Source organism: Acomys minous (genome assembly GCF_964271855.1).
Source record: "Acomys minous genome assembly, chromosome: 4".
Lineage (NCBI taxonomy): Eukaryota > Metazoa > Chordata > Mammalia > Rodentia > Muridae > Acomys > Acomys minous.
This window is the reverse complement of record NC_140486.1, coordinates 27,461,674-27,477,018: the sequence shown is the minus strand read 5'-3', so window position 1 is coordinate 27,477,018 and position 15,345 is coordinate 27,461,674. Positions and strand designations below refer to the sequence as shown.

The 15,345-nt window shown below is 40.1% G+C and overlaps 1 protein-coding gene across 1 annotated transcript in view; it reads left to right on the top strand.

The window, feature by feature from the left end:
* LOC311595809 (uncharacterized protein) overlaps nucleotides 1–15,345 on the top strand; it is a 50,650-nt gene that overhangs the window by 19,107 nt on the left and 16,198 nt on the right. Inside the window, exon 5 of the mRNA XM_084778767.1 lies at nucleotides 106–127. Coding sequence (XP_084634893.1) covers nucleotides 106–127 — 22 coding nt within the window. The remainder of the gene's footprint in view (nucleotides 1–105; nucleotides 128–15,345) is intronic.

Here is a 15,345-nt window from a genome sequence, read left to right as displayed (position 1 = left end):
ACTTGCCCACTGCTACTGGGGAAAAAAAAAGAAAGAACAAATTGTTAATATCAGGAATTTATTAGGTAAATTCCTGCTCTGACATCTTTTCTTTACGCAAATCAGCTGCCACCATGGAAACCTACGGGTCATGGGTATTAATAAATCAGAGCCTGACAATCCCCAATCGCTCTTCAACTCTCTACATTCCCCAACAGCTCCTTATCTGTTTTTCAGCTACACCTGAGTGCTTGAACACGCACACACACAGACACACACAGACACACACAGACACACACACACACACACACACACACACACACACCTGAAATTACTTCTCACCCTCGTTAAGCCCATGATACAGAATGACTAGCATGCCTTATAAATTCTATCAACAGGAAAACTTTAAGAACAAAGTCAAAACAAACCAGAACCCCCAATCATAAGTTTGCTATTAACCAATCAGTTCCTAGGATTCATCACAATCCTTCCAGAGACAATAAAGAACATTCATTGATCTTCCAGGACCAATGGAGAACACTGAGAACCCCTTCCTCTCATTACTTATCTTGGTTATGGTCATGAAGAACTGCTTTAATCCACATGTGATGCCATAGAATAACACTTAACAAAGTGTTGATTACAAAGAGTGTCTGCTGTTGGTACTTACATTCCTGGTACTCCTTAGGCATGTTCCAGTTCATTGCTGGCAGCGTCTCTTTGTTTGCTGATAATCTCAGTTCCTGTTCCCTGGCCTAACCCTTTTGTTTCCCTTAAAATGGAATATGATAATCAATCCCTGGCTTGGAAGGGCTGAAAGAGAAACAGAAGAAGGAAATGCTGTAATATTAATAATGCTATGATAATGAGGTGTAGATCTCTTGTTCATATTTCCACATGCTGAGCATTGAAGATCCAGGCACCACTATGGTCAGGCCCTTGGGGAAGCCAATCATCCTCAGGTCTGCACATGACTTTCCTTAATGCATGTGTCACTTTCTCTTGATCTTTCTATGAAAGCATCATTTTTGCCACTGTATCCTCCTCATGACCTCATGACCTCTGCTAGCAAAATTAACCTTCTAAAACCTCATCATCCCAATATTATCCTATGGGAGCTTAGTTGCTAATAAATTCATTTAACATAATAGGAGTGTAATACAAGCTATTGAATCTAATGCAATCTTTTTTAAAGAAAAAAATCTCAAACCATTTTTATTTTTAGTTTAAATTAGCTTAAGTTTGAGTATCCCTTATCCAAAATGCCTGGGCTGGCAAAATTGAGATTCCTTCACCATACCCAAGTACCTGGCACAATCAACCTCTAAAGAGACAAGGCTTAGGCTGGCTTATGTCTTCAGAGTATCGATGATAGAATTGGGCACATATATTGATTTAGGTCTCACATGCTAGTTCTGGACTACAGTGGTGCTCAGCAAGTAGCAAAGCAAGCTGTTCACCCCAGAGCCAGGAAACAAAAGCAGTATAAGGGTCAGGGTCACACAAACCCCTTCAACGACATACACAGACTATGTAAACACCTTCACTGGACCCCACATACTAAAGGTTCTACCACTGACCAGGGCTGGAGAGATGGTTCAGCGGTGAAAAACACTGGCTGCTCCTCCAGAGGACCCAGATTCAAATCCCAGAACATCACATGGTAGCTCACAACTGTCCATAACTACAGTTACACCATGCACACGGTGCACTAACATGCATGCAGGCAATACACCAACACACATTTTTTTTAATTTAATACAAGACAATAAATCTCTAAAATAAAAATAGGAGAAGGTATTAAAGAACAGAAAATTACATCTTCAAGAATGTCAAATCTGCAGTTGTCTCTAGACAAGGTTCAGGAGAAGGTATTCTTTAAAAGTCCTTCATTCCACACAACCCAGAGACTATACTGCGAAACTCACAGAGTGTGTTGCCTTTATTCATACAAGAATATTCTAGGGGAAAAGGGTGATTTTAAAAGTAATTTTTTAAAGTTATGTCTTCCTCACTGTGAGCTAAGAAGTTAGTTGTCTCAGAATAAATTTAATAAATACTGAGCTGCCCTCCTTGATGAACGACAAGAACATCAGTGTGTCAGTGAAGTGGCAACAGTGTGACAAAATCCATAAGTGCTAACTATGGAGGCTAAAGCAGGAGGATTCCAAGTTAGACGCTGTGGTAGACGCTAAGACTACAGTAACAAGAATAAACTCCCTTGTTTGTTTCTCCTTTTTTAAGATAGGGTCTTATGTAGCCCATGCCAGCCTCAAGCAACCTTTGCAGCCAGAAGATGACCTTAAATTCTGCTTCCTCCTCCCAAGTGATCACAGGTATGGTACCCCCATGCCCATGTAGACTTAGTTGTTGTCCTTATAACTTTACAGTAGGAAGACAAGCATTAAGCCACAATCATTTCCATTTGCAGATAGTGTTGTGAAACTCTTTGTGTCTGCCTTCTCCTCTAAGTTAGAGGCTCTATGGGAGCTTTAAGGCTGGGTTCCAGATCATACACACTTTTGTTCTGACAGCTTGCCTATTGTCTGGCTTAATAAATGCTTGGAAAGCTGGGTCTATTTTAAAGAATGGAATTATATAGAAGAAAGAAAACAACCTAATAAACAGTAGAAAAAAAACAAAGATTGGCTTGGTGTGATGTAAGGCCTTGGTCCTGCAATCACTGAGTATGCAGCTGAGAACCAATTCTATATTCCTGATAGCTGTCTTTGTTTCGCAATCACTTCATTTTCTAAGTTATATTTTTGGTTTTATGTAATGTTATCACACTTATTATTGAAGGGCCCTGTTGCAGAAAGTTGCAGTCCAACATGTCTTCCTGAGATGGACATCTGGCTTATCTTGAATGTGACCTTTGACATAATTCCCTGCAAATGATCCACCCATGCTGACCATATGGTAATTAGGTATTGTCCTCCAGCCCGGATTATAGGACCATGCTGCCTAATGTACATGAAGCATCCTGTGTGCACCTATCAGACTACCTCCTAGTTCCTATCCTCTTACTTTATTCCCCTGGAATAAAGTTGAGCTGCCTTTCAGAAGCTGATGCCAGAAGTCTGTCATTTAGTCCTACTCTTGAGCCTCTGATCCCTGTTGCTCTCTTTGCCCTCACTGACTGGTGGTAAACCACCTCCATGGAGTGAGACCCACACTGATTATCATACAAAGGATTTATATACTAAAAATTCAATTTAAAAAGGTATTGTGGAGATGGTGAGATGGCCCAATGCTGCCTGCCAAGGCTAAAGACCTAAATTCAATTCCCAGAACTCACATGGTACAAGCTGAAAATAAACTCCCACAAGATACCCTCTGGCCTCTACACACAAACTGTGGGAAGTATATAGTCTTATATATGTACAGAGACAAACATAAATAAATATAAGAACAAAAGTAAATAATATTTTTTAAGTAAGAAACTATCATGATTCTTTTTAAGGAAGAATACAATTCAGGATAACTAATAAAGACAAGCAAAAATGAAATGAATTACATTAAACTGTGTCACACTTTAAGAATTTGTCAGTTCTTTGAAGGTGCAAGTCATTAACAAAAATGAGTAGTTGATACATTGAGGAATGGCCCAGTGATAAACTGTTTGCTGCACAAACATGAAGACTTCAGCTGAGCCACACAGCACCCATGAAGAGATCTGGGTGGACTGGCATGCACCTGGAATGCCAGGAAAGTAGAGAAGATAGGGTCAGAAGAAATCACAGACAATGTAATCTGGACAATGGATGAGTTCAAAAGTCACTGAGAAACTCTGTCTCAAAAAACAAATTGGTGGGTGATCAAAGAAACAACAGATGTCAACTTCCAGACTCTACACATGAAAGTAGTAGAATAAACGCTCTCACACACATCAACAACATACATACATACACACATTAAAACACACATGCCTAGCTGTAGTGTAGCTCTGTCCTAGGTTGACACATTCTCTCAAGAAGAGATCATTGAAGACACGGCTCAACAGATAAAATGGTTGCCGCACAGGCATGAACACTGGAGTTCAGATCTCTGTAACACGTGATATGCTGGAAGGATGTAGGTAACTCCAACACCCTGAATCAGAGGCCAGGCTCAGTGCAAGCTGACTAAACCTGCTAACTAGCAAGAACAGCTTTATTGGCAGGCACTGGGTGAAGTCATGAAAACTTGCCTCAGTGGATGAGGTTGAGAACAATAAAGAGAGAGTCTACACATCAGCTTTGGACATCCAGATGCTGTCGCTCATCAGCCTCTGACCTCAGGGCAAGCATAGAAAGGGAAGTAAAACAGAGTGTTGTCTTGTTAGTTCACATCTGGCAGCATGCAGAGAAAAGGTAGTATTAATTAGATCTGTGCTAAAGAGCTCTTCCTGAGGTCTTAAAATTTAGACCCATGGGAAGGACTGAAGAACAAGGAGAAACAAAACAGGGTCAACATGATTGAAGAGATCCCTGAGGACCAATGATTTAATGCACGATTCAACAGGCAGCTGGTGACCTTGAAAAAAATCCCAGTACAGACACGATGATAACCAAGGAACCCTCAAAAAGTGCAGATGTTTAAAGAAATAGTAAAAGACATTTTCACCTCCTACCTCATGGGGCTACGGGATGTGGGGACAAATGGAATGAGCCTGAGGAAATGGAACTGTGCAGAGTAATACAACTACTGTCCTCCTTGAGACAGAGGTTACATAATCCAAGGTAACATAGGGCAAATTGATCTCTGATGCACTGGCCCATAGGAGCCACTATGGACACTTGGTCACTAAGAAAATCGTTAAGACCACAAAGGACAGATATCACAGAGTAAACTGGACATGAGAGAGCTGGTGTTTAATGCCCAGTTTACTTTGTCAGATAAAACTCTACCCACAAGAGAGCTAGGATGACACCATCAGCTGAGTGCTTGCTGTAAAGCATGAGAACATCAGTAGGGATCTGCTGAACCCACCTAAAACTCCAAGTGCTGTGACTCCTGCCTGAAATGCAGCACTGGAAGTGTGGAAAGAGGAAGATCCCTGGAGCTTTCTGGGGAGACCATATAGCTGAGTATGAGGGCATCAAGTTCAGGGAGAAACCCTGACAAAAAACTAAAATGGAGGAGCAAGCGAATGTTTTATCTTCTCTCTTCTATTTCTCTTTGTTCACTTTGTATCCTGATCATAGCCCTGCCTCCCTCCTCTCCTCTCATTTTACCCTCCCACTCTGTCCCCATTCTCCCCTCCCCTTCTCCTCAAAAAAGGAGCACTCCTAGCCCCCAACACATCAGGATGCATCAGGACTAAAAGCATCCTCTTCCACTGAAGCCAAACGAGGCAGCCCAACTAAGGCAAAGTATTTCAAAAGCAGGCAACTGTGTCCCTTTCTGATACAACCCAGCTCCAGTTCCTAGGGGCCCCACCTGAAGAACAAGCTGCCCATTAGCTAAATATGTGTAGGATAATTAGGGCTAGTCCATCCATGCTCTATGGATGGTGGTTCAGGCTCTGTGAAACCCTATGGGCCTTCCTTAATTCTTCCCCCCAACTCTTCCACAAGATTCCCCAAGCTCCACATAATGGTCTCAGCATCTGTTCCCATCTGTTCCTCAGTGGACCTTCAACCCCTGGAGGCAAGCATGCCCACTTTAACAGCTCTCTGCTCCAATATCTTTCTGCCTGCTCCCCAGCTTACCTGGTTTGCAATTAGGGAGCCAACAGAGACAATGAACTCAACAGAGGTGCCTGGTCTCCTGGGTCATAAGCAGGGAGCCAACAGAGACAGTGATCTCAGCAGGAGTGAGTGGAATGCAGGATCAACGCTCCATTGTCTATACCTACCCCCAAACTGTCTGACCATCAGAAACCATCAAACCAGCTAATACCAGAGACATCACAATGGTCAGAGGTCAGAGGTCAGCATAAGAACACAAGCAACAACTCCCAGAACCAGTTGATACCACCAGAAACCAGCAATCCCACCAACACAACAAGCCCTGGAGATAATATCACACAAGAAAAAGATTTCTATACTGAAGTTATGAAAATGATAAATGTCTTAAAGAAGGAAAATAACTACCTCAAACTAGAACAGGAATACACAGAGAGATGAAAGAAGTGAACAAATCATTTAAAGAAATTTGTGAAAGACAAGAAACTACAAGCAAACAAGAGAAGGAAATGAATAAAAGTATTTAAGACCTAAAAATTGAAATAGAAGCAATGAAGAAAACACAATCTAAGACAATCCTAGAAATGAAAAACCTAGAGAAGAGGACAGGATCTACAGACACAAGCATTACCAACAAAATAAAAGAGATGGAAGAAAGAATCTCAGGGATAGAAGATAGGATTGAAGAAATCGGTACAGCAGTCAAAGAAAATGTTAAATCTAAAAAGCTTCTGATATAGAACATCCAAGAAATCTGGGGCATAAAATCTAAGAATAATAGGAATAGAATAGAAAGAAGACTCCCAGCTCCAAAGCCCAGAAATAGTTACATCAAAATTATAAAAGAAAACTTCCACAACCTAAAGAAAGAAATGCCCATAAATATACAAGAAGCCTACAGAATTCCAAATAGCTTAGAACAAAAAGAAAATCCTCCCACCACATAATAATCAAAACACTAAATATACAGAGCAAAGAAAGAATATTAAAAGTTGCAAGAGAAAAAGGTTAAGTCACATATAAAGGCAACCATATCAGAATTACACCTGACTTCTCAACAGAGACTATGAAGGCAAGAAGGGCCTGGCCAGATGTCATGCAGACACTAAGAGACCACAGATGCCAACCCAGACTACTATACCCAGCAAAACTTTCAATCACTATACATGGATAAAACAAGATATTCCAGGAAAAAACAAGTTTAAATAATATGTAACAACAAATCAATCACTACAGAAGAAACTAGAAAAGAAACTCCAACAAAAGGAAGCTAACTTTACCCAGGAAAACAAAGGAAATAAATACTTTAGCCTATGAGCCAGCCCCAGTTAAGTGATTTCCTTCATAATGAGTTGCCAAGACCATTGTGTCTCTTTGCAGAAATAAAAGCACTAAGACAAAAACACTTATGTCATTTGTAACATTTATTGACTTACATATAATAAGCTATCCTTGTATATCAAAGAAAAACATTGAAGAATACACTTAAAAAATAGAAAGATTGTTCATGCTCTTGAGTTATAATTGTATTTCAGGAATAAAGCCCACTTGACCAAGGTGGTTAACCTTTTTGATATCTTGTCAAATTCAGCATTTTATTGAAAAAGTATTAATCTAAGTTCATCCAGGGAGCTTGATCTCAATTTTCTTTTTGTTGTCTGTTTATCTGCTATTGGTATCAGAGTGATACTAGCTTCAGAGAAAGAGAACAGTAGTGTCTCTTCTTTCCCATCTTATATAAGTTTGAGAAGCATTGGTGTTAGTTTCTTGGACAGTGTGCTAGACTTTACTAATGACTCCATCTGGGCTCGGAGTTTTCTCAGTTGGAAGATTTTAATTACTGTTTCATCTCACTGCCTGTCACCAACCTCTTTAAATTGTTTATCTACTCCTGATTTAATTTTGGCAAGTCATATGCATCTAGGAATTCTTCTATTTCTTTTAGATTTTCCTATGGGCAATTTCTAAACATGCCCTCCAGACACTCCCACAGAACAACCTGATGGAGGTAAATTCCTCAATTGATTTTCCCTCTTCCCAGGTATGCCAATGTCATGTCAAACTGACAAAACCTAACTAGTGAATGAAGGTGCCTCTGTGTGTTTTCACAGACCCTATGTTTAAAATAGCATTGCCTTCTTGTCTGGTTGTTGCTTAATCAGTGGAAGTAACCATCCTTGTCTTTTCACACTAGTTTTTATGTGAGTCTATTTTCTCAAATATTAGAATAGTACAACTGCTTTTAAGTCCATTGTCATAGACACCTTGTTCCATAGGTCACCCTGAGACAGTGTCTATCTTTTGTGGTGAGGTGATTCTCAGAGGAAACAACCTGTTTCTTGATCCAAACTACAGGTCATTTGAGTGGGAAACTGAGACCAGTAACACTTGAGTTACTGTTGAAAGTCATGTACTGATTCCAGCCATTTGGTAGATTTCTCAGTGTTGGGTTTGGGTGTTTGGGTGCTCTCCCTCTCCCTCTTAGTTTTATTCAGCATGCCTCACTCTTTCCTCTGGCCTGCTTCATGCTGGGATAGTTTTCTCTCTTCAAGCCATAGAATTCCTTCAAGGATCTTCTATAGAGCTGCCATGGCTAGTCAGAACTTCCTTTCTTTTTTGTCATTTGTCTATCTTCTTCAAAGAAAGTTCTTTCTCCCTCAGTCCTGACAGATACCTTTGCTAGGTATACTATTCTGGATTGACAGTTGTTACTGTTCAAACCTTGAAATGCATCATTCTCCACCCTTCTGGCTTAAGCTGCAGTTGAGTAATCTGGATGTGACACTTCTTGATGATTCAAAACCCTGATGTTTCTTGTCACTCTCAACATACTTCCTTTGCTCTGTGTATTTCATGTTTTAAATGTGGTGAGAGAAAGTCTTTCTGGTGTTATGTGTTTGTAATCCTAAAGGACCCCAATTTAGGCTCTGGACTGGCATTGCTTTTCCTAACTCAGTGAATTTTGGTGTTATGATTCCTTTGAGAATGTTTTCTACACTTTTAGAACAAAATTCATGTTCCTCTTCTATGCCTTTAACCCATGAGTCTGGTCTTTTTTGGGTTCTCCCATAGAACGTGGAATTTCCACTGGTATCTTATTGTTTTATATCTGAGCTTGGATTGTTCCAGTTCATGCACCTTGTCTTTAGGTTCTGATAATCTTTCTTCTCCTCAGGTTCTTCTAATGTTGAGGCCTTCCGAGAATAATTTGACTTTCTTGGGTTTGGTTTGTTTGTTTGTTTTTCAAGCATTTAGCCTTTCTTACTTCAACTATTTATTAAATCGCTCTTTCATGTTATTCCTTGTCTTCTTTCTTTCATTCAACTGTGTCTGTCTTTGAATATATTTGAAGAAACTCTTTTGAAATTTGTCTGAGATTTCATTCACCTCAATCTCATTAAATGCAACTGCTGTGGGAACAATATTACTTTGAAGGCATTACAACTCTTGAATTTTTTTGTTTTTGATGACTCCATATTGGCAGTTATGTCTTGTGTCACTTTCTTCACATGGTTTCATTTATACCATCTATGTTATTTCTCTAAATTATTTGCAATATCCAGGTGAGACATGGCTGTGGTGCTATTGAGTGTGTACCTCAGAAAATAATTCCTCAGACCAGGAGCTCTGGGTGCCTTGTATAAACTCTATATTATTCCCCAGTGGAATATCGGCTGGGAGAACAACAGCTGTTTGAAACTCTCACTATATGATTGTCATCCAGCCAATCATAAGGGTGGCACCTTAGACTTCATAAGCTGTTGGAAAGTAAACTTAAGGATACTGTGGAATCTACTGCAGTTGCACTTAATAGAGAAGGAGGAAAGTGAAACAACAGATATAAGGATTAAGTATTAAATGACTTTGAAAAGATAATGTGGGTAAAAATGGACTTTGAAGACATAGGGTGAGTAAAAATGGACTTTGAAAAGATCATGTAGGTAAAATGGACTTTGGAGACAGAGGGTGGGTAAGTGTCCAAGTTTTCTCTTCATTTGTGAGATAAGCATTGTAATTGTGGCGGTTTAAATGTAAATGTCTCCACATAGGCTCATATATTTGAATAATTGACCCCCAGTATGTATAACTATTTGCTAAGAATTGGGTGATGTTTCCTTGTTGGAGGAAAAGGAGTGTCACTAGGGGTAGGCTTTAAAACCCCAAAGTGCTCTCAGCTCTTTCTGCCTCATGCTGTGGTTCAAGATGGAAGCTCTCAGCTACTGCTCCAGCCATTCGTCCATGCTGCCATGCTCCCCAACACGACAGTCTTGGAAACACCCTCGTAAACTGTAAGTTCCAAATAAATTCTCTCTTCTAGTCTTTCTTATTGTTGTCTTATCACAGCAATAGGAAAGTAAGACAATGACCAAAAGAAACTGGAGGAAGAAAGAATTGATCTCATCTTACAAATCCCAGAAAACAGTCCACCACTGAGGGAAGTCAGGGCAGGAACTCAACCCTGTCAGTGGCCTGAAGCAGAAATCATGAAGGAAGCTGCTTACTGGCCTGCTGCCTGGCTCATGTTCTGTTGGCCTTTCCATGTTTCCCAGGATCACCTGTCTATACATGTTGTTACTGGCAGTGGGCTGAGCCTCCCACATCAATTGTCAATCAAGAAACATACCAAGGCATGGAAAAGTGGCTCAGCACTTTAGAGCATTGGCTCCTCTTCCAGAGAACTTAAGTTTGCTTTCCAGTACCCAGATCACAGCTGTCTGTAACTCTTGTCCCAGGACATCCAATGCCCTTTTCTTGCCTCTAAGATTACCAGGCACACAAGTGAAATATAGGCATACAGACAGACAAAATGCCCATGCATATTGAATTAATTAGTTATCTTTTAATCTCTCACAGACATGGCTACATGGGTTTCTTCAATATTGACACTTGTTCACAAAAGGAGCAGACAGGAGAGTCTTTGGATCCTCTCCTGGCCACGCATCCACTTCTCCCAGAACTGAAGCCTGGACAGATCATATAGCTTATCTGAGAAGTACTGTTATTTTCCTGTAAAATGGACATAAAATTAAGCCACCTCATAAAATCATAATATTATGATTTATCGTTATGCCCACAGAGTAAAGAATCACTCAACCATTACCAGGGATGCTTCAGTGGACGATAGTCAATACAGATGGCCACAAGGACCATGATGCAGAGAATAAGACACTGGGGAATGTCTAGCCACTGATGTAACATGAATACTTCTACCTTAACGGCTCAAGAGTGGTGTGGAAGAGGAGGTGAAAAGACTACAAGAGCCAGAGGTGGTGGTTGACTACAAGGAAACAGTGTCTCCTGGACATGGCCGGGTGCAACCACATATAAACTCACAGTGGTTGTGACAGCATGTCTAAGATCTGTCTAACCCAAGCCTGACCAAATACCAGCAGCTTAGGGGAAGTGAGAATGACAAGAAATAAGGAACAAATCTTGTGAGAAAATAAGACTGTTGCCAGTGGAGTAAGACAGGTTAGTCTTGGGTAAGACTAACATTGGTTGGCATCTGCACATGACCCCTGACAGTGGGTTTTGTGACTTCAGTTCAGTATGCATTTGTAGAGTCAGGGATCAGGAAGATTATCTTTCAGTGCTATGTTCCAGCCTAGTTACTAAGCTGCTTTTCCATGTTTCCCTTCCCATCCTCACATAGAACATACTTCATTGTTTTAGGACTCTCTGGCTTTTCCTGCCAAGAAATGAAGGGTTAGTAAGATTAAAGATAGCTGATACCTTTATTTTCACTTTCTGCTTCTTGGAAATGCATGTGATTCTGAAAAACAACCTTATCCATGCTCTTCTATGATTGGCCAACACATACCTAGTGATGAGTACAAGAAATTAGAGAGTATATAAATCCTGCAGAGGAAGCCAAGTGGGTTTCACTGAAGAGCCTGGAGCACAGTGTGGGGTTCCTGCAGCTGAACTACAGTGAATCCAGCCTACACAGGACTTTCTGGTAAGTGGGCAGGAGCATTCTGATCTAACTTCTAACCCTCACCATCTCTTTTCTCTAAAGAGCTGGTAGTTAACAAGCTATTTAGGAACATGCCCAGACAGTGGGGATCCTCAGAATGGAAGCCAGGAGGCTTTCAGGGAGGTGGGCAGGACTCCCTTGTTGATGGCTGTGTCACAACAGCCTTCTCATCTCCTGTGTTCATATTCAGTGGGAAGACCTTGCAGACAGCTTTTACACTGGACTCTGCATCACAAACCTGGAGCTAGGAATGAAATAAGGAGATAGAAAACTGAAGAGATGAGAACAGTTTGTGTGCTTTCCTGAATTCTTCCTGACTAAAACACAGCCTAAAGAAAGGTAGTAAAGTTAATAGCCATGTGGCTCCTGGGGAACAGCAACAAGACAAGGTAGCAGCCTCTAAGTTCAAAGTCCTAAGATGAGGAGACAACTCCAGTTAACAAGGTGTCTGGAATTCAGACACCAGTGACCCTCAAGGTGGCTGGAATTCAGACACCAGTGACCCCAGAGGTGTAACACTAACACTCAAAGGTTCTGTTGTATGTAGTGTGCACACTGTTACCTAATAAAGGTTCCCTGAGTGAAATGGGGATCCTTATGTTGCCCCTCAGAGTTGATTTTACATGATATGACTTAGGGGCGATAGAATAACTCTGGTTGTTTGGTCTGTGCATGTTGTTACAAGAACAGACACTGAAAATGCAGTAATGCTGATGATACAACCAGAGCAGAATTGAGGTCTTGAAGAAGATAATGTAGAAGGAATGATCAGTTGTGGGTGGGTGTATAAATAGGGATTAAGTTTGTGAACTGACTTGATATGGGTGACAGTAAATGTTTGCCATTTCCTAACTGATGGTGAGGTCCACTGTGCTGCCAGGGGGGCCTTATAGGCAGGTTTGTGAAGAATGAATGACAGAAATATGAGATCTGCGCTGATGAAATACCCAACAACCAAACTCAGGTCCTTAGGTCTGGCAGCCAGTGCATTTACCTGCTGAGCCTTCTTGCCAGACTAGATATTTATCCTTTTACAACACTACCTTAAGTAGCCCAGGTTAGCCTCTAATTGACCATGTACCAAGGAAGACCTTGAAGCCCTGATCGTTTTACCTCTACTTCTTCAGTACCAGAATGTTGCAGTAATTGTATCTGAATGGCCTAGGAAGCCAATAACTGACACAAAGAGACTGAAATGTAATGCAAATCTGTAAGCACTATGCTGGGCAGAATCTAAACTGCTACTAATGTAATAATATACTAATCTAATCCTATGTACTCATAACCTACTACATCTCAAGCACTTTCCAATTTGATGGTCCTTGGACAACTTCACTCCCCCAACTCCCTCTGTCAATTGTCCTTCCCAACTGTCAACTCCCGGCTCCTCCTCCCCTCCAGGAAGTCCTGCCTTCCACTTCTTGTCCCTCTGCCCAGCTGACTGGCTAAACATCACTTTATTGACAGTTGTTCCGTCCACTCAAGACATTCCTCCATAATTCCGCTTTATATTCTAATAACAAGCAAAACAAAACTTTTACCTATATATTTATATTATTACACCAATACACAACACACACACACAAGATCCGCAAAACAATCATTATATTCATGACATACTTATAGTGTTTTTCTGTCTTCAACCTCATCAGAGACTTGAGAAGGAATAAAACTAATTACCTGAGTAAACAAGAAATGCAGGTTAATAGCTTCCAAAATAAAAAAATGACAGGAACACTTTGCCGCCTGAACAGTCACTCAGAACTCTTTAACACGTTGGAGCATCATCGTCAGCCATCTGCTCCAGTATATCTGACAGACATTATGTGTGAAACAGGGACTATTGAGTACCTGCCTACTGTGTCTTGGCAAAGTTTGGCCTTCAACTTCACCTGCATCCAAGCTTGCACATTTCAGGCAGAATTCTGTCTGTGGCAGGAAACAAGGACATTTTTGCCTAGTGGCTGGTTTGCCACATCTAAAGCCATCTCCATAAGGAGATTCCTCAATGCCCATTACTTTATTTGAGGCAGGCTGGGTGTTTCCAGGAGTCAACTTGTCTCATTTTCAAAGAATTCTCGAAACAATTAAAAAAAAAAAAACCTTAAATGCCATATTCTGTAGGTCTCTGAGGTTTTTGAAGACTTTATCTAAATATTTTACCTTATCTATCTATTGAACCTAGGATGTATATTCTTGTGATAAAATTAAGTAGTATTTTACATAACCATGAGTTGATCAATCAAAAATTAATGTGTATAACTAATCTTTCTAAACAGCCTACAAAGGTATTTTCAAAGTATTAAAAATAAACCTTGTATCATAATAGAGTTGTACTGCATATAATACCTCATATTAGGGTAGAAATATATATAATGTGTATGAATAATAATCTTAAATTAGAATTCTATAACAATGAATTTAAAATAAGCTTATTTTATATCAATATATAAAATTCTATACCAATGAATTAAAAATAACCTTGTGAGTAACAAATAAGGCCTTAAGCTGAAGAGTAGATTCAATAATCTTCCTTTTGTCCTATCATTTCCTATATATTTCTATATTTTCAGAGAGAAATCCCTGAGTCCAATCTCCTTCTCTCTTTGAATAAGACCAATAATAACATAACCAACCCCCAATGAAGACAAACATCCATAGCCCAAAGCCTTACTCAAGCCCCCTTAAGGGAAATGGCACATCTTTCTATTTCTAAGGTTTCTTCTGGCTGATTTAGGATGAAAAATACCTATGTAGGGACCCAAATAAAAATAGGAAAGTCGTTAAACAAGCTAGAGATAGTATTTGTGGTCCAGTCTCTAAATGTTGAGCAATTCAGGCTTAATAAAAGTCCTGTGTGGGACAGTCTAAAATGCTGGGCCAATTGGAATCAGGAACTTTCTTTGAAGCTGTCCTGGGAGCTGTTCTGTTCTGATGATGAACAGCAACTGACTCTTGTGGGTGGAACATGAAGAATGCAGGATGTCAGCATCTCAGCATGCTGGAGGATAAAATACGTCGGGTCTGATCCAGCATCACTGTCCAGTTCTTTTGTTCTGAAAATATATAATTTTTCACAAGCATTATACAGTCATGAAACTATAAATGCATGTGGTGTTCAGGATGCACAGAACAATAAAGGATGGTTTCGTAGTTTGAATTTATGTACATATAGACTGACTTAAGTTAGCAGCCTTTCTTTCATCCAGGTCTGTTTTATTTTGAGCTCTTTCAAAGAGGAAGTATAATATTATCATTACCAAAGACCATACAATCATTATTTAATTGAAATCAAAACAAGATTGTATAGTTCTAAATGTTCTTCTCTAGGCTCTATGGTGCCTAATGCATAGGCCAGGCCACTACCTGTCTCCCAAGAAAATGTATCTCATTTTAGAGACAAGCCAGTTGCCATGAACAAAAGAACATATATTAAGCTTTAATTAAGCTTATGCATACCCTAGGCATCTTGTACCTAGGCTTTCATTTTTGTTGCAGGTATTTTCATTTCACCCCTTCTCTCAATTGTGGGCAGAAACTTCCACCTTTTAAACTAAATGTCCTTCTCTAGGCTCTATGGTACCTGATGTATAGGCCAGGCTGCTACCTGTCTCCCAAGAAAATGTATCCTGTTTTAGAGACAAGCCAGTTGCCCAAAGCAAAAGAAAAGGCATTAAGCTTGACCTTTTAAGCATATGAATTGTAGCCTTTGTGTTTTGG